This window comes from Misgurnus anguillicaudatus, chromosome 6, assembly GCF_027580225.2.
Source record: "Misgurnus anguillicaudatus chromosome 6, ASM2758022v2, whole genome shotgun sequence".
NCBI lineage: Eukaryota > Metazoa > Chordata > Actinopteri > Cypriniformes > Cobitidae > Misgurnus > Misgurnus anguillicaudatus.
In genome coordinates this window covers 14,223,746-14,246,844 of record NC_073342.2, presented here as the reverse complement: position 1 = coordinate 14,246,844, position 23,099 = coordinate 14,223,746, and the positions used below count along the sequence as shown (strand labels likewise).

The following is a 23,099-nucleotide window of genomic DNA, read 5'->3' as shown; positions in this document are numbered from 1 at the left end:
AATATTAACAATGAAACTAATTTACATCTTTTCTTTGATTGCATATATAAAAAATTTCTTTGGATTGATATTGAAAATTTGTTAGAATTATTCTGTGGAGAGAAAATCAAAACACAGAAAAAAATATGTTGTTTTCTTTTATGGAGGAAACGATTTCTTTAAAGGTCATATCTTTTTTTAATCTTATTATCTTATATGGTAAATTTTACATTCATAAATGCAAATGGGCTCGGATTAAGCCCAATATTACCCAATTTAAGGTTCAGATGAAGATTTATTTTGAAACATTGAAAGGACTTTCAAATCCTAAAGCTACCAAGAATATGGCATATTACAATGCGTTAAATTCCTAATTTTGAAAGAATTGTATTTTATAATCTCTTTATTTTTATTTTATTTTTTATTTATTTTATTTTTTCTCTTTAAAGTGTATTTTTTTTACTTTAAATGTTATTTGAGTTATATCCTTTAAGCTTACAATGTTGCTTTTATTGTACAATTTTTTATGATACAAAATAAAGCCCAATCATGTAATAATATATATATATATATATATATATATATATATATATATATATATATATATATATATATATATATATATATATATATTAGATTGACAGGTTTTGCTTACTGCAAAACTATGCAGATTTTGTCATATTTCTCTTTTACTCTTTTAGAGATCAAGGGCCAAAGCAAAGCAACACCAAACAAATAAATAAAAAATTTACACTAAATATAAACCGACGCCCATATGAAGAGTAAATTCTTGTATGTGTGAGAGAGACAAGACATAATGACAAATTCACTTCTTTTATTATTTATCTCACAATAAAGTTTTTGAAACACAATGCGATAGAAATTTGAAATATTTTCCCTTGAGTCTTTCATAAATACCACACAAACAAGCACTGTGGCCACTGACGACAATATATAGCAATTCATTTTCTTACCACACTGAACAAAAATCACTATTGGTACTGAAGAGTCGATTTAATAATAAGCATCTTTCCACAGAACAGAAATGACCACATGAGGTTTCATATCCTCCTGGGCAAACTAAAAGATTTCCATAAAAGGAAGAATATTCTTCATAAAATATAACATCTCAAGAAAAAAAATAATAACCCAAAAAGGTTTCCTTCAGTTCATCTTTAAACCAAATCAAAGAATAAATAAATAAACAACGAAATAAATATCAGTTACTCTTTCACTTTCTTCTTCATTCAGTTTAACACGTTTTTAGGCCACTATATGAAATAAAATCTGTGCTCAATAAATAAATTCTATTTTTAATAAATGCTTGCACTGTAAAACCAAACCATGTTTTTACTGTCATTGTACATAATGCATTACTGGCAGGGTAACACAATAAACCTGAAATAAACTAAAAAGAACAATCACTGTTTTTCTTATACATAAAATAAAGCGCTTAAATCCTAACATGATTTGATTCTTTATTATGATTCAGCAAAAGTTTCTATTTACATTTAAATCAGCAATCCTGTCCCTCTTGTTAAAGGACTCGAGTGCTCCCTATGCACTGCAACATTCCAAATATCCCACCGTAGAAATTCCAGGATACCCCGCTAGTTTGTATCACTATCACTGTCTGAATTTGTAGACTCTCCGAGTTGTTGCTGGGCTAAATATTGGAGTTCATGTGTTTCCATTGAAGTCATTTTACCATCGGCTCCAATTTTCATTGGCTGGATCACCTGCTCTCTGAAAAAAAAAAAAAATTTTGTATCATTTCAAAACAATTTTAAAGCCACAATGATAAATTCATGTTTGACATCTTACATTTATTCAACTGGTAGGCGTTTTTATCCAAAGTAACCACATAATTTTATCACCTTGGGAGTCAAACCCAGATGTTTTGCACAATGCTTTACTAGTTAAATTACAGGGACAGTGTAGTGTTTACATCATAAAAAACTAAAGTAATACACCTTGTATATTAGGTTTTCTGAAATGCTTAAATCTTTGTTAAATAAGGAAGTATCACACAAGTGCTCTATATCAGCATGGGTGTTATATGGATGTATGAACGAAAATATATAACACACGAATAGTAATATGTAAAATGATTACCTGGAGAGTTTATCAAACATGTTGACTAACTTCATGGCCTCATATTCTTTCTGTTCCTCTGTCATTCCATCCATAGGATTGGGCTGCTCTTCCTCCACACGTCCGGTTACTGGATTAATACTGTAGGGCATAAAAAACAAACAGTGTTCTTACATTACTTTTAGAGTTGGCCATTAAAAAACATTAAAGGAACAGTCAATTTTCTTAAAAGAAAAATCCAGATAATTTACTCACCACCATGTCATCCAAAATGTTGATGTCTTTCTTTGTTCAGTCGAGAAGAAATTATGTTTTTTGAGGAAAACAATGCAGGATTTTTCTAATTTTAATGGACTTTAATAGACACCAACAATTAATACTTAACTCAACACGTAACAGTTTTTTCAACAGAGTTTCAAAGGACTATAAACGATCCCAAACGAGGCATTAGGGTCCTATCCAGCAAAACAATTGTCATTTCTAACAACAAAAATAACAAATAAACACTCTTAAACCACAATTTCTCGTCTAGATCCGGTCCTGAAAGCGTCAGCGTGACCTCACGCAATACGTCATCACGTCAAGAGGTCACAGAGGACGAACGCGAAACTCCGCCCCAGTGTTTACAAGCGTCTTGAAAGAGGACCGTTCCTACGATGTTGTATGTCAACTGATACTAATTAATATCTTTGTGTCAGTTTATTGTTTAGAATGGTCCGCAAATGTGCGTTTTATATATGTAACACGTGACCTCCCTACGTCACTACACATTTACGTTAGGTCGCGCTGGACCAGACTTAGACGAAAAGTTGTGGTTTAAAAGAGCATATTTTTTATTTTTATTGTCAAAAATGACAATCGTTTTGCTAGATAAGACCCTTGTGCCTCGTTTGGGATTGTTTATAGTCCTTTGAAAAAAACTGTTAAGTGTTGAGTTAAGTATTGGTTGTTGGTGTCAATTAAAGTCCATTAAAATGAGAAAAATCCTGGAATGTTTTCCTCAAAAAACATAATTTCTTCTCGACTGAACAAAGAAAGACATCAACATTTTGGACGACATGGTGGTGAGTAAATTATCTGGATTTTTCTTTTAAGAAAATTGAATATTCCTTTAAGAGAAAACGTTTCGCTGCCTTCCTCTGCAAGTTTTTTTGGTAATCTATTATCCACTAGGTGGCGCTTTTACCCAATTTATAAAAAACTGAAGCATCAACTAATTCAGTTAACATTGTAAACTCCATATATGTTTTGATCATCGTTCTGAAACTGACCTCTAACAAAGTCCTTTACAAAAATGCAACCATCTCAGCTTTTTGCAAAAAATTTGGTATTTTTGTATTTGAGAGGTTATAAAAAGAGAACAAGATAGGATGAAACATTTTTTTTTTCGTTTGTTTGTTTATTTGATATATTTGTATGTTTATATATTTATAGAAGAAAATTTTCCTGGAAAGCATTTTTGTGAAAATCACAAAAAATGCTGGCGGGGAATGAGTTAAATTACAGACAGCAAAATTTGTGCAATTACACATTTTTTTGAGGTTTAATGGAAAAGTAATGTAACTAATTGATGTTGGCTGGGATTAATGAGTAAAGTAATAATGTTACTTTTGAAAGGACTACTAATTTTGAGTAACTAGCTCAACACTGACCTCGACTATGAATACTTGTATTCTACTACTAAAATCCTTTGATAGAACCACATTTAATATGTTTGTCATGAAATATTACTACAGTTTACTATAATATAGTTTTTCATGTATGAATTCAATTCAATTCAATTCAATTTTATTTATATAGCGCTTTTCACAATTGTTAATTGTTTAAAAGCAGCTTTACATTAATAGATGTAGGAAAAGCATAGAAAAGCGAGCGTAGTAATAATGTAACGTATACAGTTAAGTATTAAGCTAAGCCAATGGTGGCGGACTCTCCAGGGGATGAAATAATGTTTTACTTCCCACTCCCACCATCTCAGATCGTCTTTTTTTGGATCATCTTTCATTTGTATGTTTTTTATTGTTCATTAGTTATGTTAAACTTGGGTTCATATCGAAAGGGTTGAACAGAAGCTGTTGATGTTCTTGTATTTTTTAAAGGCATGCAGGTGTCAAGACCACATACTGCCACCTACTGTCTGTGTGTATTTATAACTCTCATCTTCTGTTTCACATCACAATCTATTGATTAAAGACTTGTTTACTTCAAAGTAGCGTTAATAAAATAATGTGTTTATAGTCACAGTATATGTTTTTCACTAGATGAATGGTTTTGCTATGTTTATTGTGACATACTGAGGTTTCGCCTCTCTGTATTCCTCTGTATCGCTGTCCTCATCTTCTGAATAGTGACCGGGGTCTCGCCCCCCTCTCATGAGCCCCCGAGCAGCCAACAGTCCGGCCGCATTACCGTAACCTGTATACTTGATAAACCTGGAAACTGATATATAACAACAAATGGCAATTACACTCCATCTCTCCAACGTATTGAATCAAATCAATAGCTTGGTTTTATTATGATGACAAGTCATAACATGATGATATACAGTAACATACCGCTTTCTTTGCACAGCACAAACAAGAGCTCTGCGGCGCAGTGTTTAACATCCGTGTCAATGTGGGTCATCAGACGCACCAGTTTGTTCCGCAGGGCGTTACCGACCTCAGGTCTGTTTTTAACATCACGTAACGGAGGAAGAACCTGGGAACGCGCAGAAGTGTAAGTGTACATTTATCCAAACAATTTATCCGAACAATAATCTTAATCGAAACCCACTTTCATTCGTAGGAATTTCCTCGTCTCTCTGTGAATGCGGGCGCTCTCTGTCAGGAGGTTTAATGAGGGCAGCAGGGTCTCCTTCAGCTTGTTTCCCTAGAACCAGAACACATCACCAGGCCACATGAGAAGACATTAAGGTGACATACGGTTAAACTTCTGAGCACCAGCTGGGTCCTGGCGGAGAAATTCCCTGAAGCGCTTCTAAAACAATAACAAACGAATCGGCAGCAAAACAGGTGCAGAGCGGCTCCCAGAACAGAGATAGCACAAATAAATGAATCACAGGTGTTACATCTGAACCTCACTGGAAACAAAACAACAAAGTTATATTTTTATTGGCCTATTTATGCCTTTATTATATATCAGAACAGTATACATAAATCCAACTCGGGTCGCCGAAGGAGAAGTTGAGCTATACTGTTTTGACTATCAGCTCCAAAACAAATTATACGGTTTCAAAACACAACACTAAAACCACTTTTATTATTAAAATGTTGCAAAAACAATCATGCACATTGTTTGGTTTTGAGACACTCGATAACAAACAATGTTCAATGTTACTTACATCCGACTATTCTTATAGCAGGCTGGTTTTAGAGGGCCACTTTTTAGCTGGTCAAGCTGGTGGGTTAGCTGGTCTTCTGCTATAACTGTGCATTCACACCATCACCGGCGAGAGCGTCAAAGTGTCCAGAAGATATTAATTTTCAATGAGAGCCGGATCTGAGTTACGGCGAGCAGCGGCGCGCCGTGTCTTGGACGGTGTGACGGTACATTCACGCGGGGGGTGTAAGCGTTAGCGCTTCTCATTTACTTTTAATGGGTGACGTCATGCGTTGCCAAACTGATTTCTAGATGCCATTGCTTGCGGCAGAAGTTGAACTAGGGCTGCACGATTTGGGTAATTTTTCCCATTGCGGTTATTGATGCTAATATTGCGATGTGCGATTATAATAAAATGGTATCATGAGTCAACTTGATGGGTTTTAAGGAAAATCCACACACAGTTTAGTGATAATGCTAAAATGTGTATTTGTAACACTAGATATGTTTTCGTATTGCCACGTGATGTAGCAACTGCTCAGTGTCAGTAATCCTAAATCCAAAATACCGCCATACAACAGACGTTCTTTTTAGCTACCAGATCACCGTCAACCTCCTCTGCATCCATCTTCGCTCTGGTATAAGTGACGACGCACACCACACACGTGCATGCCACACGTGCACTGCCTTTTTTGTTCATTTTTCTTTCTTTTTTTAAACAGCAAGGAATCATCAAACTGTTATCAGAAAGTTTGTGTTAACAAGTCCACACGTTTATTTATTTAATATAATTGCAACATTTTGCTGTCATATAATTGCACAGGCTGACATCGCGATTGCGATGCGATTAATTGTGCAGCACTAAGTTGAACATTTCTTAACTTTTCAAGCACCAACGCGTGCGTCAGCCAATCAGATCGCCTTATGCAAATAACCTAGCGCAGAGCCAGCCAATTACGTTTATGCAAGACCGGAGCATGTGTTGCGGCCACTGTGATTGGCAGTTGGCACACTTCAGACAAGCCTTCCGTCAAGCGTTAACGCTTTCGCCCTGTGTGAATGTACCGTGAGCGTCGAGGAGAGTTGAAATCAACTCAACTTTGTGGTAATGGGCTATGACGTGGTTCGGCGGCAACCAATCAGAAGGCGGAAATGTTTGGCGGCAACCAATCGGAATGAGAAAAAGGATTCCAGAGAATTTGAGCGTCAGAGTGTCCACCACTTTTGGTCTATAGCGGCGTTGGCAGGGAGTTTTTTGACGCTCTTACCGGCAGCGGTGTGAACATACACTTAGTATAGTCAGATGTAAGTAACATTGAACATGTTGGTAATCGAGTGTCTCAAAACCAAATGTGCTTGACGGTTTTGATTTTAATATAGCTAGTGATCTAATGAGCCTGGTAAAGCTGGTTCAAGCTGGTGGGTTAGCTGGTCTTGCAGCCTGACCAGCTAAGACCAGCTAAAAAGTGGCCCTCTAAAACCAGCTTAAGTATAGTCGAATATAAGTAACATTGAACATTGTTTAGGGGTGCACCAAGAAAATGATTCGCGATAAAGCGGATTTAAAAAGAGGAACTATATTTTATGGCGTAATATCACTTTTGGGAGTACTTTGACTCGCCTGAAAAGTCCGCTCCCCTTCTCACTCTCATAATGGGAGAGGGAGGGTGTTACTGCGCCGAGTTGAAGTACTCCCAAAAGTGCCATTATGCCATAAAATATAGTTCCTCTTTTAAATCCGCTTAGAAAAGCGCTACGTTTTATTTTGTACCACCAAACTTGCTCGTATAACTACTCGTCTTAAATAGGAAAAACGTTGATGTGTTTGGTCACTTCTAACTTTATCTCTAAATGATACCATTGAATGAATGGGGCTAAGCTAAATGCTATCGAAGCGTTGCAGCGCGCTCCAGCGCTTACGTGCACACACACAGATGATAGAGGGATGTATCAACAATTCTTAGTTAAGGTAATAACATATTTTAATATTGAAAATGAGTAGACTATTCCTTTAAGAACTAGTCTAACCAACTAGCAATTAGTTAGGGCCTAATTAGTCTTACATTTTTATGTAACTGAGTTCGGTTTTAAATAAAAAATGGGTTCGGTGTGCTCACCCTGTCGAGCCGTTTCTCCATAAACTCCAGCAGAACTTTAACGGCGTCCATGTTGACACCCATGTACTCGATTGACCCCTGCTGGACTTTGGGCATGAGCAAGACGTCGAGACATGGAAGAGGCAGATTCCCAAGCAGGTTCACCGTGTGGCTGTAACACAAGTTCATATCAGTTTGAACTATTGATGAATTATGGGAAATCTTTCACTGGGGCACAGAAACATTTCTGCATTTGGCAGAAGCCTTTATCCAAAGCCATTTACAGTGCAGTATGTGGATTGAAACCACGACCTTTGCAAGACCAACTTAATGTATCCAACTGAGCTACAGAAACACTGTATCCCTTCTACAGCTGTGTTGCATCCATGCTGTGCTGTGTATGTTTGTGCGCTCACACCTGTGCATCTCATCAGTGCGTTCCTCCCCGTCTGAAGTGCTCATGATACAATGTCTTAGGATGGCAACCAGGTGTCTGTAAGTGGCCGCCTCCTCCTGTACCGTACACATCAGCATAACGTAAAGATAAGGTTTGTGTTGTTACACCCAAAAACATTTCACTTTTTAAAATTACAAACAGGCAAACGTATCCGCCTTACCTCATCCACATCACGGCGGTTGGAATCGAAGGTGACATTAAAGAGAATCTTTAAGATCTCCATGGCTCGCTCCGTCTCCTGCCTCCCGAGCGGGGGGAGGTCCGAGGACCCATCGAAACCCGCACGGGCCACCTCATACATGTCGGGCCAATAGAGGCCGAGCGTGGCATCCAGAGCATCCGATAAAAGGCTGACACCTCGCAGCTCTCGTGCGAGCTGGGCTCTGACGTCCACGCGCAGGGCGGTGATCAAAAACATGAGTCGTAGGTCGAAGAATCGCACGTCGTGGTTCCACTGCGGCTCGCGGCACTGTTTCAGTCTCTCGGCCAATCCCGTGATGAGCTGAAGCTCTGCCGCCGCCTGCTGTGCCGCCTCGCTGTTGAAGATGATGTTGCAAAGACATTTCAGGGCCTCCACGATTACCTCCAAATCTGGGATCTCGGGCGTCACGCCCTCCCCCTGACCGAGCCCGGCATGTCGGATCAGTACCTGCACGGCCTGGCGAGTGGCAAATGGAGCCAGGCTCTTCTTATCGCGGGACAGGATGCGAATGGTTTCCAGGCATGCTAGTTGACAGGACGGTTGGAGGTCTCGCTCCAGGAAGCCGAGCACTAGCTCGCCCAGCCTCTGAAATGAGAGATAAATGTTTGTTTGTTTTATTTATAAGCACAATTCTAATACATCCAGTTTTCTTTCTTTCTTTCTTTATTCTTTATGCCATTCCAGCATCCAGTGATGTACAACAATGACAACAGTAGGCTAATATACAAACAAAAAATAAAACCTTAAAATTTGTATGTGCCAATGGCACAATATCACAGAGCGATAACTAACTATGTACTGTAACACTATTGCAATGTTATCATGTAATGCTATCTAAAACATTGAGCTACAAATGTACCTTTGACAAATGTCCATCCTATTACAAAACGCATGCAAAAAAACAAGTGAACATCAAGTGAAACCAAAGACACATCATATGTTCCCCTGGAACACAAAACCAGTCACAAGGGTAAATTTTTGCTGAATAAGTAAGCTTTCAGCTATTTGGATTTAAGGTTGTTCAAATTAAGTACTTAGCAACACATATCGCTAACTAATGATGAATACATTTACGGTAGGAAATTTACGCCTTATTCAGTTCGCCGCCATGTTGATTCCAAACTGAGGCTGTGAGGGATGGACGTCCAGACCCTGCTGAAAAAAACAGCATCAAACAAGCATGGGAATTATGCTGGTCTATGCTGGTTTAGCTGGTGGTCACCAGCATACCAGCACCAAAACACAACATATGCTGGTATGACCAGCATGGGATGCTGGTGCAAATGCTGGTTTGATGCTGGTTTAGCTGGTGCTAATGCTGGTGGTGATGCTGGTTTAGCTGGTGTTCACTAGCAAACCAGCACCAAAACACAACATATGCTGGTCTTGCTGGTATGCTGTTTTTTTTCAGCAGGGGACTCAGAGCGAGTGCTTTAAACCTATTGCTTTGTATCAGGGTGTTGGTCAGTCATTCAGCCATCAAAACACCGAAAATAAATTGTTTTACAAATTTCCACAGGACAAAAAACCTTAAAAAAAGTGGATTGTTAAAATTAGAAGGGGCATACCTAATTTGAGATGAGTATAGCGCATTGTGTACATAATATGTTTTAGATATTAGCCTGTTGGCTAATTCCTATTTTCTCATGTTGTAAGTATGTTTACTTTTCTTTAAAGCGTAACTAAACACTAAACCAACTTTTTTTAGTTAATGATCTGTAAGAATGGGGCTTTATTAGTGCTGTTCATTGATTTTAGTAAGTTTTTTGACATTGGATATAAAGTGTTTCAGTACTAGAATATATGGTGTAAAAACGTCTGAGTGCTGCCCTCTTCAGGTTGAACGGTGGCTACTGCAGTTGAATTTTCCTATTGAATGTTGGGTCCAAAAAATACCTCGTGACGTAAGCATGTTCAAGCTCACCACGTCCTTGTTACGATCTTACCACACACTTGGTACGAGCTTAGTTCCTCCCCGTTATTTCCGTTGGGATCTGCCCACTTTTCTTGCATTTTTCAAATATTGCCCGTGGGTGGAGTCAGGCTCTGACCAGGGGTTTAGTTACGCTTTAATTTAGAGCAACAATGCAATATTTTATGACAACAACTAAGTACACATCTCCAGTTTAAATGAAAACAGTTTGTTTCATGTATTTTCTCTGTTATGTTTTTTTAAGACATGAACATTGACCTCATAACCTATGATTGACTTGATAACAAGCTATTTACGTGATTGACATAGCTGGTTTTAGCTGGTTTAAGGTGGCAGTAGCTGGTCTAAGCTGGTCCTCCCAGCCTGGCAAAAAAGTGACCAAAACATATCTAGACCAGCTTGCAACACCAGCAAGCAATACCAGCTAAAATCAAGCTGGGAGACCAGCTAAAACCAGCTCACCAGCTTATGCTTTTTTTTCAGTAGGGATGTTAGAGGTAAAACCCCATACGAACCCCCAAAGTTGTGTACAAATGTTATTTAGTTAGAAATTAATCCTGCTTCTATTGACCCCGGTCTCAATGTGCTTAAAAAACTTACAGGAGAAAAGTTTTTAATGTATTTGCCCTACTGAAAAATCCAACTAAGACCAGCACAAGCCAGTAGCTGGTTTTAGCTGGTTTAAAGGGGTCATAATATGAGATTTTTTTAAAGAAATACATCGCTGGTCTTCCAGTCTGACCAACTAAGTCCAGCTAGACCAACTTAAAGGAAAACACCACTGTTTTTCAATATTTTACTATGTTCTTACCTCAACTTAGATGAATTAATCTTTCTACAGCGCTTTGTGAACGCCTCAGCACTTAGCCCAGCCCCACCCATGCCCATGGCTCCAAACAAAAGTTTTATTTTGTGCCACCATACTTACTCGTGGAACTACTCAGGCTTTAAATAGGGAAAACATGAAAGTGTTTGGTGACTTCTAAATTCATCTCTGTTTGGATCCTAAGAAATGAATGGGGCTAGGCCAAATGCCAACACATTCACAACGCGCTGTACAAAGATTAAGTGCACGCATTGAACAAAGATAGGTATTATCATCTAAGTGCCTTGCGTTTTCGGTAATCTGTACGCATTGGAGATATGTACTTAGTTATAGGACTATATTAGTGTTTTAAAGAAAAGTAAGCATGCTTACAACATTAGAAATGAGTGATTAGCCAACAGGCTAATAACAAAACAGATTTTATGTACACATTGCACTGCTCTTATCTCAAAATGAGGTCATATGCCCCTTCTCATTTTAACAATTATATGATTATTTAGATTCTTTTTCCTGTGGAATTTTGTGAAACAATGTTTTTTCTGTGTTTTAATGGCTGAATGACCAGTATGCCACTACAAAACAACAGGTTTAATGCGCACGCTAAGGACGTCCATGCCTCTCAGCCTCGGTTTGGAATCAACATGGCGGCAGGCTAAATAAAGCGTATTGCTACAAGTTTTCCAGTGCGATTTTTGACTGGTTTAGTGGTCCATGGTCACAAATAGCAGTGCTATGAAAAATCGAATCATTATAAGAGAGAAAACAAGCTTATATTTACTGTAAACTAATTACAAAAATGTGGAATAATGGGCATTGTTTATATACACAATAATGGCTAAAGAAAGCAATACAAGATTTTAGGCTACATCAACCACAGCTTTCATTATGTCGATAAGGCCTACCTCTCTGTCGTCCTCTTCCCCGGAGTTAAACGAAAAACACTGGGATTTCTAAAAAAGAAAAACAGTGAAAAAGCGTTTCATCAATACAATTGTGAAATGTACAGTCTTGTTCAAAACAATAGCAGTACAATGTGACTAACCAGAATAATCAAGGTTTCTAGCACATCTTCCACTGCCACGTGGCAAACAAGCCACCAGCAGGTTCAGTAGACTCCCAGAAAACAAACGAGACCCAGCACTCATGACATGCACGCTCCCAAGGCTGTGCAATTGGGCAATTAGTTGAATTAGTTGAAAGGGGTGTGTTCAAAAAAATAGCAGTGTGGCATTCAATCACTGAGGTCATCAATTTTGTGAAGAAACAGGTGTGAATCAGGTGGCCCCTATTTAAGGATGAAGCCAACACTTGTTGAACATGCATTTGAAAGCTGAGGAAAATGGGTCGTTCAAGACATTGTTCAGAAGAACAGCATACTTTGATTAAAAAGTTGATTGGAGAGGGGAAAACCTATAAAGAGGTGCAAAAAATGATAGGCTGTTCAGCTAAAATGATCTCCAATGCCTTAAAATGGAGAGCAAAACCAGAGAGACGTGGAAGAAAACGGAAGACAACCATCAAAATGGATAGAAGAATAACCAGAATGGCAAAGGCTCAGCCAATGATCAACTCCAGGATGATCAAAGACAGTCTGGAGTTACCTGTAAGCACTGTGACAGTTAAAAGACGTCTGTGTGAAGCTAATCTATTTTCAAGAATCCCCCGCAAAGTCCCTCTGTTAAAAAAAAGGCATGTGCAGAAGAGGTTACAATTTGCCAAAGAACACCTCAACTGGCCTAAAGAGAAATGGAGGAACATTTTGTGGACTGATGAGAGTAAAATTGTTCTTTTTGGGTCCAAGGGCCACAGGCAGTTTGTGAGAAGACCCCCAAACTCTGAATTCAAGCCACGGTACACAGTGAAGACAGTGAAGCATGGAGGTGCAAGCATCATGATATGGGCATGTTTCTCCTACTATGGTGTTGGGCCTATTTATCGCATACCAGGGATCATGGATAAGTTTGCATATGTTAAAATACTTGAAGAGGTCATGTTGCCCTATGCTGAAGAGGACATGCCCTTGAAATGGTTGTTTCAACAAGACAATGACCCAAAACACACTAGTAAACGGGCAAAGTCTTGGTTCCAAACCAACAAAATTAATGTTATGGAGTGGCCAGCCCAATCTCCAGACCTTAATCCAATTGAGAACTTGTGGGGTGATATCAAAAATGCTGTTTCTGAAGCAAAACCAAGAAATGTGAATGAATTGTGGAATGTTGTTAAAGAATCATGGAGTGGAATAACAGCTGAGAGGTGCCACAAGTTGGTTGACTCCATGCCACACAGATGTCAAGCAGTTTTAAAAAACTGTGGTCATACAACTAAATATTAGTTTAGTGATTCACAGGATTGCTAAATCCCAGAAAAAAAAATGTTTGTACAAAATAGTTTTGAGTTTGTACAGTCAAAGGTAGACACTGCTGTTTTTTTGAACACACCCCTTTTAACTAATTGCCCAATTGCACAGCCTTGGGAGCGTGCATGTCATGAATGCTGGGTCTTGTTTGTTTTCTGAGAATCTACTGAACCTACTGGTAACTTGTTTGCCACGTAGCAATAAAAAATATACTAAAAACCTTGATTATTCTGGTTAGTCACATTGTACTGCTATTATTTTGAACAAGACTGTATATATATATATATATATATATATTTATGAATACTCTTCAATTAAAGGAAACTTTATTGGATCACATCATTTCTAAACATCACACTTTATGCTAAAATCAATCCATGTCACAATCACATACAGATCAGGACGTGTTAAATATTTTAACAAATACGAAATACACTTTTAAATTTAATCTTTTAGTAGTCAAACATGACTATTCACCCGCACAGACAAATGGGTGATTCTATCGAAACCATTGAAACACCACGGCACTAATGATTTTAGCTTTAAAATGTGTAATATAGTAACATTAAAAAGCATCAGAATTAACACAATACTGTGTTCTACCTTGCACAATGTGTGATTTCAACATAAGAATTTATAATTGGAAATTTTATCTCATTTTCTGCTGAAATTCTCATTACCGCAATGTGTCCGGCTGTGTTTGAACATGCGTTATGTTGTAATTTAATCAAATTAACACAAAAGTATTAAGAAAAATAAATAAATGGATGTTTTGCTAGACTACTTTAGATGACAGAAAAAACTATTTACTGACGATTCATGTATAATAATAATGAAGACCAATTAGGAAAATTATGTGTCCATGCCTGATGTTCTCATCCTCCGCAACACTTTTTGAGAACAGTTTAAGCACACATACAGAATTTTAATAAAGTTTGATTTTGAGTGACCAAGCACATGGACCAGTTACTTCAAGATGGCTACCAGGTAAGATCATTTTTTTACAGTTAATTTGAAATATTGTCTTGTCAGAATGCTTACACGACATTTTGATTATCATTACCGCAACAGATGCTTATTAAATGTTAATTTAATTAATAGAAGCATAATACTTTGATTTTAAATGCATGTGAATCTCCAAATTATGTTCTTTCAGGTTTGTCATGTCATTTTGAAAATATGTCAGTGTTGATGTTTTCTGACTGTTGCGGTAATGAGACTTTTTAGGACTAATTTTTTAAATTATGTTACAAAAAGTGTTAAATGATAAGTAAAAGTTTTAAATTAATGTTCCCATTTACTCCAGACTTTGTTTTTCAATGTCTGGTGGGAAAAAAAGTAAATTTAAGCAATTTTTACATTTTCATGCGTGACAATTTTAAAACCAAGTTTTCGTGAGAATCAGCCAAATATGTTGCTATTGTGTGTTTGTATTATTAAAAAAAAGACAACAAACTGTATTTATTGAATTTATGAATAACCTCTCTTATCACTGATAGAATTATTAATTCTGTTTAAAGTAAGATTAAAGCACTTAGTTGCAAAGAAACAAGATCAACCTGAGAAATCCAACTAGTGTTTGAGTCCTAATCCCACCTGAGTCAAACAAACTTCTTCAACCTATGACTTTTCGGTAAGACTTTATCTCACCGACTGGTATTATACATTAACCTGTTTCCTATGTATAACATTTGTTAGGAATTTCATGCATTTTAAATCCTTTGATGTGATGAAGAAAGAGGAAGATCTGAAGGCCCAAATAACAACAGTACATGACAAATTCAGCTGATAGTTTGGACATCTAAAGTAGTTGCTGAAATTATTACAATAATACTCTGTTAGTAAAATTGTCTAAAACTAAAAGGTTTTCTCTCCTATACTGTATGAGCCTGACTGGATGAGACATATAAAACCAGCAGTTGTTTTACTAGTCTAAAGAAATTATGTAATTGTTTTCTGAATGTCAGGAAAACATTATGATGCTTGACAAACCATTTAAAGGCGGGGTGCATAATTTTTGAAAAACACTTTGGAAAAGGGAATCGGGCCGAGCACCAAAACACACTTGTAGCTAATCAGCAGGGACGTGTCTACTAATTGTTATTGTTACCTGGGTTGCGTACGTGTGGGGCGGGTCTATCAAAAGAAGGTCCAGATTCTATTGGGGTAGGGGCGTGTTCGTTTAGGTGATTTCAAATGTCACCATTGGCTTTCAGAGATCATGCACCCCGCCTTTAATGACTTTATAGATTAAATCAATTCTAGTCTATCTATATCTATTTTATTCTATTAATATATTTTAATATATTATTAATTATTTCTCTTGCATAAAAACAGATTTACTTTCTATTTTATTAATGTTTCCTAAAAAATCTAAAAATATATAATATCACATTTATTTTTCGATACAAGTGCAATTATTACACATCTGCATTTACAACATCCCTACAAAACATAATGTATTCTGTACATAATGTACGTTCTGAGCAATTATGTTTATCATTTTTTTTTAAAGATATATGTGCAACACAACAATCTTAAAAAATACATATATTATTAAATTAGTAAACGCTCATTTATGGACAAGAAAATCCTCCCAACACATGAGGTAACTGTTATATAAATATAGATATATTGTACCTCTTTATTATAGATCTGTAAAGCTTTCAGTGCGGCGTCCTGATCGCCCGTTTCCATCTTTTCTATGATGGCATTTAAGTCCATTTTCATCGCTATTCCGGCCTTCTGCTTTTAGGAAGAGCCAAAAACCATGTAAACATTCAGTTTGAATCCTCCAGATTTATTCTAGAGATCCAGAAGCTCCTGGATGATACGATTAAGGGAGGATTGCAAAAACCACCGCAAAGAATTATGGGGTACGTAGTCCGGAACAAGTCCCGCCTCTGACCCGTTGTATCTCGCTTTGATTGGTGCGGACGTGTAAATGACGTCTCTGCGGTCTAATAACAGAACTCGGCTAACTGTAACAAGAGGTGAGAGTTGTCTTGCAGCAGAGAAACATGGGAAATATAGTCCTGGAAAACCGCATCGCTTTTTCAAAATTGCACAAAAATGCGGTTATTATAATTCATAAACAAATCTTGTTCATCAAAACTAAATAAACATCCTAAAGTGTCAACATGCAGAAGCTTATTGCTTTAATGGGCTAGTATAAATTTAATACAATTCTTCGCCCTGGACCCAATCAAGACTTGACTAATCATTCAACCAACACTAAAGTTACTATTAATTTATTTCTTACTATGGACCGTTTCAAAACTTTACTAATCATTAACTGTTTAACACAGCTAATAATTTATTAATATTTATCAACTTTATTATTCCTACTTATAGCTAAATATAATATAAGCTATATTATATTGAGTAAATAAATATTTTGTGAATAAATATATATCGCTATGGAAAAACTACTCTGATTAATTAAAAAATATAAATGTAAGAGTCAAAGGGTGTAATGTGTGCACGAGCTCATGAAGTACACTAGAGGGCGCTCTACTCAGAAGAGATGCACCTGCAGTACAGTAAGTTATTCCGTGACGTAGTTTTAATCTCTATTTGTTTATACTGTATTTACTTTTAGTTGTAACTGTGTTTGTTTAATCTACCTCTAAACATGGGCAGACACGACTCATTATCAGTTTGCCGGATTGAATTTGGTTTTATGTGGCTGAAGCTGTATGATCAGAAATTATAAATATTGAAATGTCGACAAATAAACAACCATTAAAAGTGTAAATGTGTGTAAATCCAAATGGGAGATTTGCAGTGAAAAAGATGAAAAAGAAAATCAGATTAAAAATCTTAAACATATGATGTGATCTTAAATCACAAAACGCCAATTTTATGTGTATTTCAGATATAATAAAGTTTTCAAGAAGCTTGTTGTGGAGAAGGGGTGGGATTAAATACGTTTTTTTCTTCTCACTCCTTTTCGAATAGGCAAAGGACATTTAATGTAGTAAAAAAATAATAATTTGTTTAATATTATGATTTTATGTTTTGTGTGATTTGTATACTTAAATTTATTTTCTTATTTGATGTTCTTTTTGCATAATTCGAAATAAAAAAAGCTTTCTAAAAATAAAATATGGGTGAAAAATAAAAAGGAAAAATGTCAAAGGGAAACCTCACAATCAAAAACCAGATTATTACAGTAATCTCATTCATCTCAATGTATTTTGTTACAGTGACCTCTAGTGGTTACATATGGAACATTAATTTGAACTTGTTTGACACCGAAAATATGCAGTGAAAGTCAACGATAAACTCTAGCTGTCAGCCACTAACATAATACTCTTTTTTACTTTTTATTTTATTTATCTATTGAAAAAAAAAACCATCTCCAAATGGTATGCCCAAATTAACATCATTTCCTGATAACAAAAAACGTCCTTCTAAACATAAACATCAAACCTTGTGTTTATTTCAAAAGACACATTTCCGGTTGGTGTTTTATTTTGACATGTTTCAATTTAACAAATATTCTTTTTAACATTTTAAGATTTGGGAGCAGGAAATAAGTACGACATGGTGTTGCCGCTGAAATTTGCATGGTGTGTGGGTACGGAATGAAGGGAAAATCCCTTTCATTGGTATGTGACAAAGTCTTTTCCAGAAAAACAAAATTCTTTGCCAACATGCACAGGTTACTCCTGTTTAGGGTGTAATCATTTGCCATCATGATTTATGTTACAAAAATTTAATGTAGAGTTTTAGGTGAAAACAAACTTTTTGCAACAAACTTACAACTTCATATTAAGCTTGAGCTAAAAAAGAAAATATTTAAAAAGAATGATGCTAATGCAGGAAGTATTATTGTTTTACACATGGCTGAAAAGCACATTTGTCCACTACATGAGTAAATATAATCTGTATGTAAATGTGTCCGGGCAGGGGGTTTACAATACAAATACTTTTACTATTAGGTTTCCGTCTTTACACACACACACAAAAATGATGGGTTGTTTTTATGTTTGGGTAAAATTTGAATAAACCCTGTACAAAATGTTTTCTAATCAACATATATTTTACTTTTTACATATGTCACTTTAACTCAACAAATTAAGTTACTTGTTTTTATAAGTTATGTAAAAAAGTTTAACTTCATGCTGCATTTTTTACAGTGTTGATAAATTTTTTGGTTGAAACAACCCAGCATAGACCTATTTAAACCAAGTGTTTGGGTTTTTCCATATTTTCCTCATCCATGAATGAAATAATTTCCCATATTTTACAACATTTTGTAGAATTAATTCAATACCAACCGGATACCCCAACGTAAATTACACAAGGTGTATTTTTACTTAACTGGACTAGTGGAGAATGGCATTAACACTGGCAAGGTTTGAAATAATACGACTTGATTGACAGTCAGCTACACTTAAAGCTATTTCGGAGCAAAGAGATAAGATTGATCCAGTCTGAAGTGAACAAACATAAGGCCTGCACTGACCAGAGATCAGCTGATAGATTGAGTATGTCTTTATAGCTGCAGTTATCTAGCATCTCTTCCCTGTTCTAGCTACACATCTGATTGCTGCGATCGGCTTGTTTTAAATAATAAAGCGACACCTATGTTACATTCAAATAGGTTCATAATCAGTGTAGTGTTTGGAGATATTGCAATGGTGATTGGTCTAACGGTTGCATGTAAAACTCATATCTCATAGTAAGGATAAAGATGTGTTGAACCGTTGAACCGTTTTTTTGAACATACACTTATTTTCCAGCTCCCGTAGGGTTAAACATTAGAGTTTTACCTTTCTGGAATCCATTCAGCTGATCTCCGGGTCTGGCGCTACCACTTTTAGCATAGCTTAGGGTGTTTTCACATATACACTGTTTAGGTCGGCCCAAATGACGTGTCGCTCCGAGTACGGTGCGTTTGGGTCAGTGTGAACACAACAGCCGCACTTGGGTGCGCACTAAACGGCCGCTCCGAGACCGCTCTAAACAGGTGGTCTCGGAGCGGCTGTTGCCGAACTCTGGGGCGGCCCACCTGTGGTGTGAACACTGCTGGACCTCGGGCCGAACCAAATACAGGAAGTTCTCCACATGTTTGAGCCACTGGGCTTCCGTTGTGACGTGAGCCGGGTGTTATATTGTGGGTTAACAACAAACAAGCCAATCCTGGTCCGTTGCATAGAGATTCGCTGTCTCCTTTACGTTTGAGCTGATGATTTTATAAATGCATAGCTGTCCTCCACACACAAATAGTGACATTAAGGGCTTTTTGGCAAACGGCTCCGTGAGAAAGGCTTTAATAGAACAGCTACGCAATTTCGCGTTAAAGCAAAGAAACTTCACAAAGACGTGCATCGTTTATCTCCACATCTTGATAGCTTCGCTCTCTCTGTCAGGCTGGTTGTCGTGGAAACGTGGGGGTGGTCATGAGACGGTAAGAGCTGTCAGAGACCAATGACAGCGCTGACCGTTGTCACGTGGTGTACGGTGCGGCATTTCGAGTAAAGTAAAATATATATATATGTGAACACGGACCGCACTAACTGAAAAATGATACAATGTATTTTGGTGCGCTCCGAGGCCGCACCACGGTGCGCACCAACATATGTGAAAACAACCTTAGTGTCACACAGGTCGGAGCGGACCCGAGATAGCTAAAGGGTCACGCCCCTTCCTAGTTTCCACCTCGAGGAGGTTCCCAAAGCCACCCCAATGACCAGACAAACAGAGTATACTACGTTTAAAATGAATCTTTATTTAAATATTTAAAAGTTAGGGGAAAGGGGAAAAGGCAACTTAAAACAACTCTCTTCTTGCTCCCAGGACTGGACCCTGCGTGGAGCAGAGGGCAGGACTCCTGTCTAGGGGCTCTCTGTGATCCGTGGCGCCCTCCGCTTTCCTGGAGGCAGAACAAAGGAAATGCAATGAGTATTTGGTTCCGTGTTTTTCGGCTACTTGCTACTTGTGTTCAGGGAGGTCGTGTCTAAGGTGGTGTTTTCTCTTCTCGCCCTTAGGGTCCTCTTCAGGATCGTGTTGGAGCAGGGGTCGAGGATCTGTGTTCCAGGACCTCTCGTCCTTCTTCAGAGTTTCACTGCAAGATAGAGGTTCTTCGTACACTGGGGCTTTTTCGTTCTTCCTCACAGGCGTGCTGAAAGCAGAGGTAAGTTACACTTCATCGGCACAAGTGATACACAGACTGGGGCTTTTCGTTCTTCTTCACATGCGTGCTCTAAGCAGAGGTAAGTTCACTTCACAGACATAAGCTTTACACAGACTGGGGCTTTTCGTTCTCTTCACAGGCGTGCTGAAAGCAGAGGTAAGTTACACTTCACAAGCACAAGTGATACACAGACTGGGGCTTTTCGTTGTCTTCACAGGCGTTCTGAAAGCAGAGGTAAGTTACACTTCATAGACATAAGTTTTACACAGACCGGGGCTTTTCGTTCTTCTTCACAGGCGTGCTCTAAGCAGAGGTAAGTTACACATCACAGACACAAGCTTTACACAGACTGGGGCTTTTCGTTCTTCTTCACAGGCGTGCTCTAAGCAGAGGTAAGTTACACATCACAGACATAAGTTTGATCGTATCTCACCCAACGCTTCTCCCGGGGCCAGTGGACTTACAGGGCAACGGCTGGCTGGGCGTACGGGGCCGAACGCTTCCCTAGCTCCCCCCCTCCTATCTGGTTCCAGGGGTGCTGAACTGGGGCGAACTCCTTGAAGAGGCTCCGCACGCCGATGGTTAGTATAAGTAGCTGTACACAAACAGTGGCCTTCGGCCCAAACAGTAGATATCAGTCGCTTACTCACGCGGGTGCACAAGTATGATTCACCACCGCCCTCTCTCAGGATCGGCGAGGGTCAACGTTGCCACACTGGAGATCCTAATATTTGATCCACTTTGCTTGCACTGGTCTGACCCCAAAGTGTGGATATCCTCTCACGGATTCACTGGACTGAGAGCGGCTTCTGTCTCTAAAAGCACAGCACCACACTGCAAGCTTTAGTGTACACACACAAAATAAAGATCAAAACTCACCCACAGCATCTCGTACACACTACGTGAAATAAGGATTTGGCCTGCTCTGTCCCAGGTCTCTCGTGTGACTCGTCGGGCGTGGTTTACAGCACAAAGGGAAAGGTGTTTGGAGGTCGTCGATGGATCTCCTGTCTGTTTCTATTACACGTTGTTCGGCTCGCCCACGCTTCTCTCACCAGTGTGGCCGAAACTGTATAACAACACTCACAACACACTTCAAGCAATTCTTCCTTCTCAATGTTTGTATAGTTCTCCAAACGTTACTCACATGTCAGCACCTCCGTGAATCAACACTGTTTATCCTTCTCTACTCAACCCAGTCGCATAGTGCATCGGTCTTTCCTTCACCCAGTCGCCTTCAATAGGGGTTTCTCCTAGCTAGAACTATTTGCAAGCTTCCACTTCTTTCCCCAAGGGAACGGTTCCGTCACACACCAGCCTGCAAAGCAGCAAAACAGAGCGCACCAAACGCACAACAGAGCACAACAATAAGCACCCCGTTTGTGTTTTCAGAGCTCTTTTTATATCCAGCTCCTCTCCTTCAGTATCCTATCAGTGATCGCTTTCTTTTATAATCACACCTGCATCCAATACGGCCTGATTTGTTTTCGGGGGAAACCCGGAAGTTCCGGCGTTTTCAGTATGTCTTCCGGGCGGAACTCATCGTCGGGCGGAACCCATCTTCCCTACTTTTGGTTCCGCCCCCACAAAAACGTCCCCCTGTGACATTAGCATAATCCATTGAATCTGATTAGACCATTAGCATCATGCTAAAAAAATGGTCTTCTGTAGTTACATCGTGTACTGAGACCGACAGAAAATTAAAAGTTGTAATTTTCTAGGCAGATATGGCTAGGACTATAGTCTCATTCTTGCATAAGTACACAATGTAACTACAAAAGAGTCAAGTTTTACATAGGAAAAATATTAAAACTCTTTGTTTTTTTAGCGCAATGCTAATGGTCTAATCAGATTCAATGGATTGTGCTAAGCTATGCTAAAAGTGGTACCGCCAGACCCGGAGATCAGCTGAATAGATTCCAAAATGGTAAAAATCAAATGTTCAACTCTAGGGGAGCTGGAAATTGAGCATATTTTCAAAAAACGTGGAGTGTCCCTTTAAACAACCATAACATAAAATAAATTCTTATTAAAATTTAAGCAAAAATTGTGAGAGTATATACTATAGTATAAAAACATTGCCAGTGGTGTAGGAAACAAATAAACTTTATAATTCACTTGAATCTAAATTGGAAAACATACTGATCTATGATCTCCATTACATACATTATATGAAATATCTTTTTATCTGTTAATCAATCTGTGTAATAGTAAAAAGAAGAAAAATAACAATGTCATGCATATTATTATTATTATTAAGACAGAGTATTATTCATTATAGGAAAAAAATATAGAAAATGTTTGGTGGGGGGTGGGGTGGTGGTGGTAAGGGACCAGAATAATGGATGGGGGAGGGGGGCGCTAGCCCAAAAAATGTTAAGAACCACTGATCTACACTTAAAAAGAAAATCCTTGTTGTACTTACGTTTTTAAGTTTAATCAACTTGAATTTACAATTCATTTTAACTTTCTTAGTGAGGAGTTTTTTTAATTATAAAAAATAAAGTTAAATTACCTTAAGTTATTTCAATTTTTTTTTACAATTTAGAGCAGGGGTGTCAAACTCAAGGCCCGCGGGCCAAATCCGGCCCGCCCTCTCATTTCATCTGGCCCGCGAGAGTTTACAAATTATGTTAATTATGTGGCCCGCGAGAGTTTACAGATTATTTTATTGTTTTTATAAGTTTT

At 38.0% G+C, this 23,099-nt stretch overlaps 1 protein-coding gene across 1 annotated transcript; it reads right to left on the bottom strand.

Annotated features, from left to right (window-relative positions):
• Window positions 1–799: 799 nt before the first annotated feature.
• Window positions 800–16,134, bottom strand: ric8a (RIC8 guanine nucleotide exchange factor A). The gene is made up of 10 exons (XM_055193066.2): window positions 15,908–16,134; window positions 11,811–11,858; window positions 8,108–8,734; window positions 7,909–8,003; window positions 7,512–7,662; window positions 4,849–4,944; window positions 4,629–4,773; window positions 4,368–4,512; window positions 2,095–2,214; window positions 800–1,725 (listed from the first exon to the last, which is right to left on the bottom strand). The coding sequence occupies exons 1-10, from the start codon at window positions 15,995–15,997 to the stop codon at window positions 1,590–1,592; spliced, it is 1,653 nt and encodes a 550-aa protein (XP_055049041.2). The 5' UTR covers window positions 15,998–16,134; the 3' UTR covers window positions 800–1,589.
• Window positions 16,135–23,099: the final 6,965 nt, after the last annotated feature.

Excerpts from the sequence above, each read along its gene's own strand:
- ric8a (XM_055193066.2), bottom strand. The coding sequence starts at position 15,997 with ATGAAAATGGACTTAAATGCCATCATAGAAAAGATGGAAACGGGCGAT. Across the intron at positions 8,004-8,107 it reads ACCGCCGTGATGTGGATGAG|GAGGAGGCGGCCACTTACAG; the intron begins GTAAGGCGGATA and ends TGTACGGTACAG. Across the intron at positions 4,513-4,628 it reads TGTGCTGTGCAAAGAAAGCG|TTTCCAGGTTTATCAAGTAT; the intron begins GTATGTTACTGT and ends GTTATATATCAG.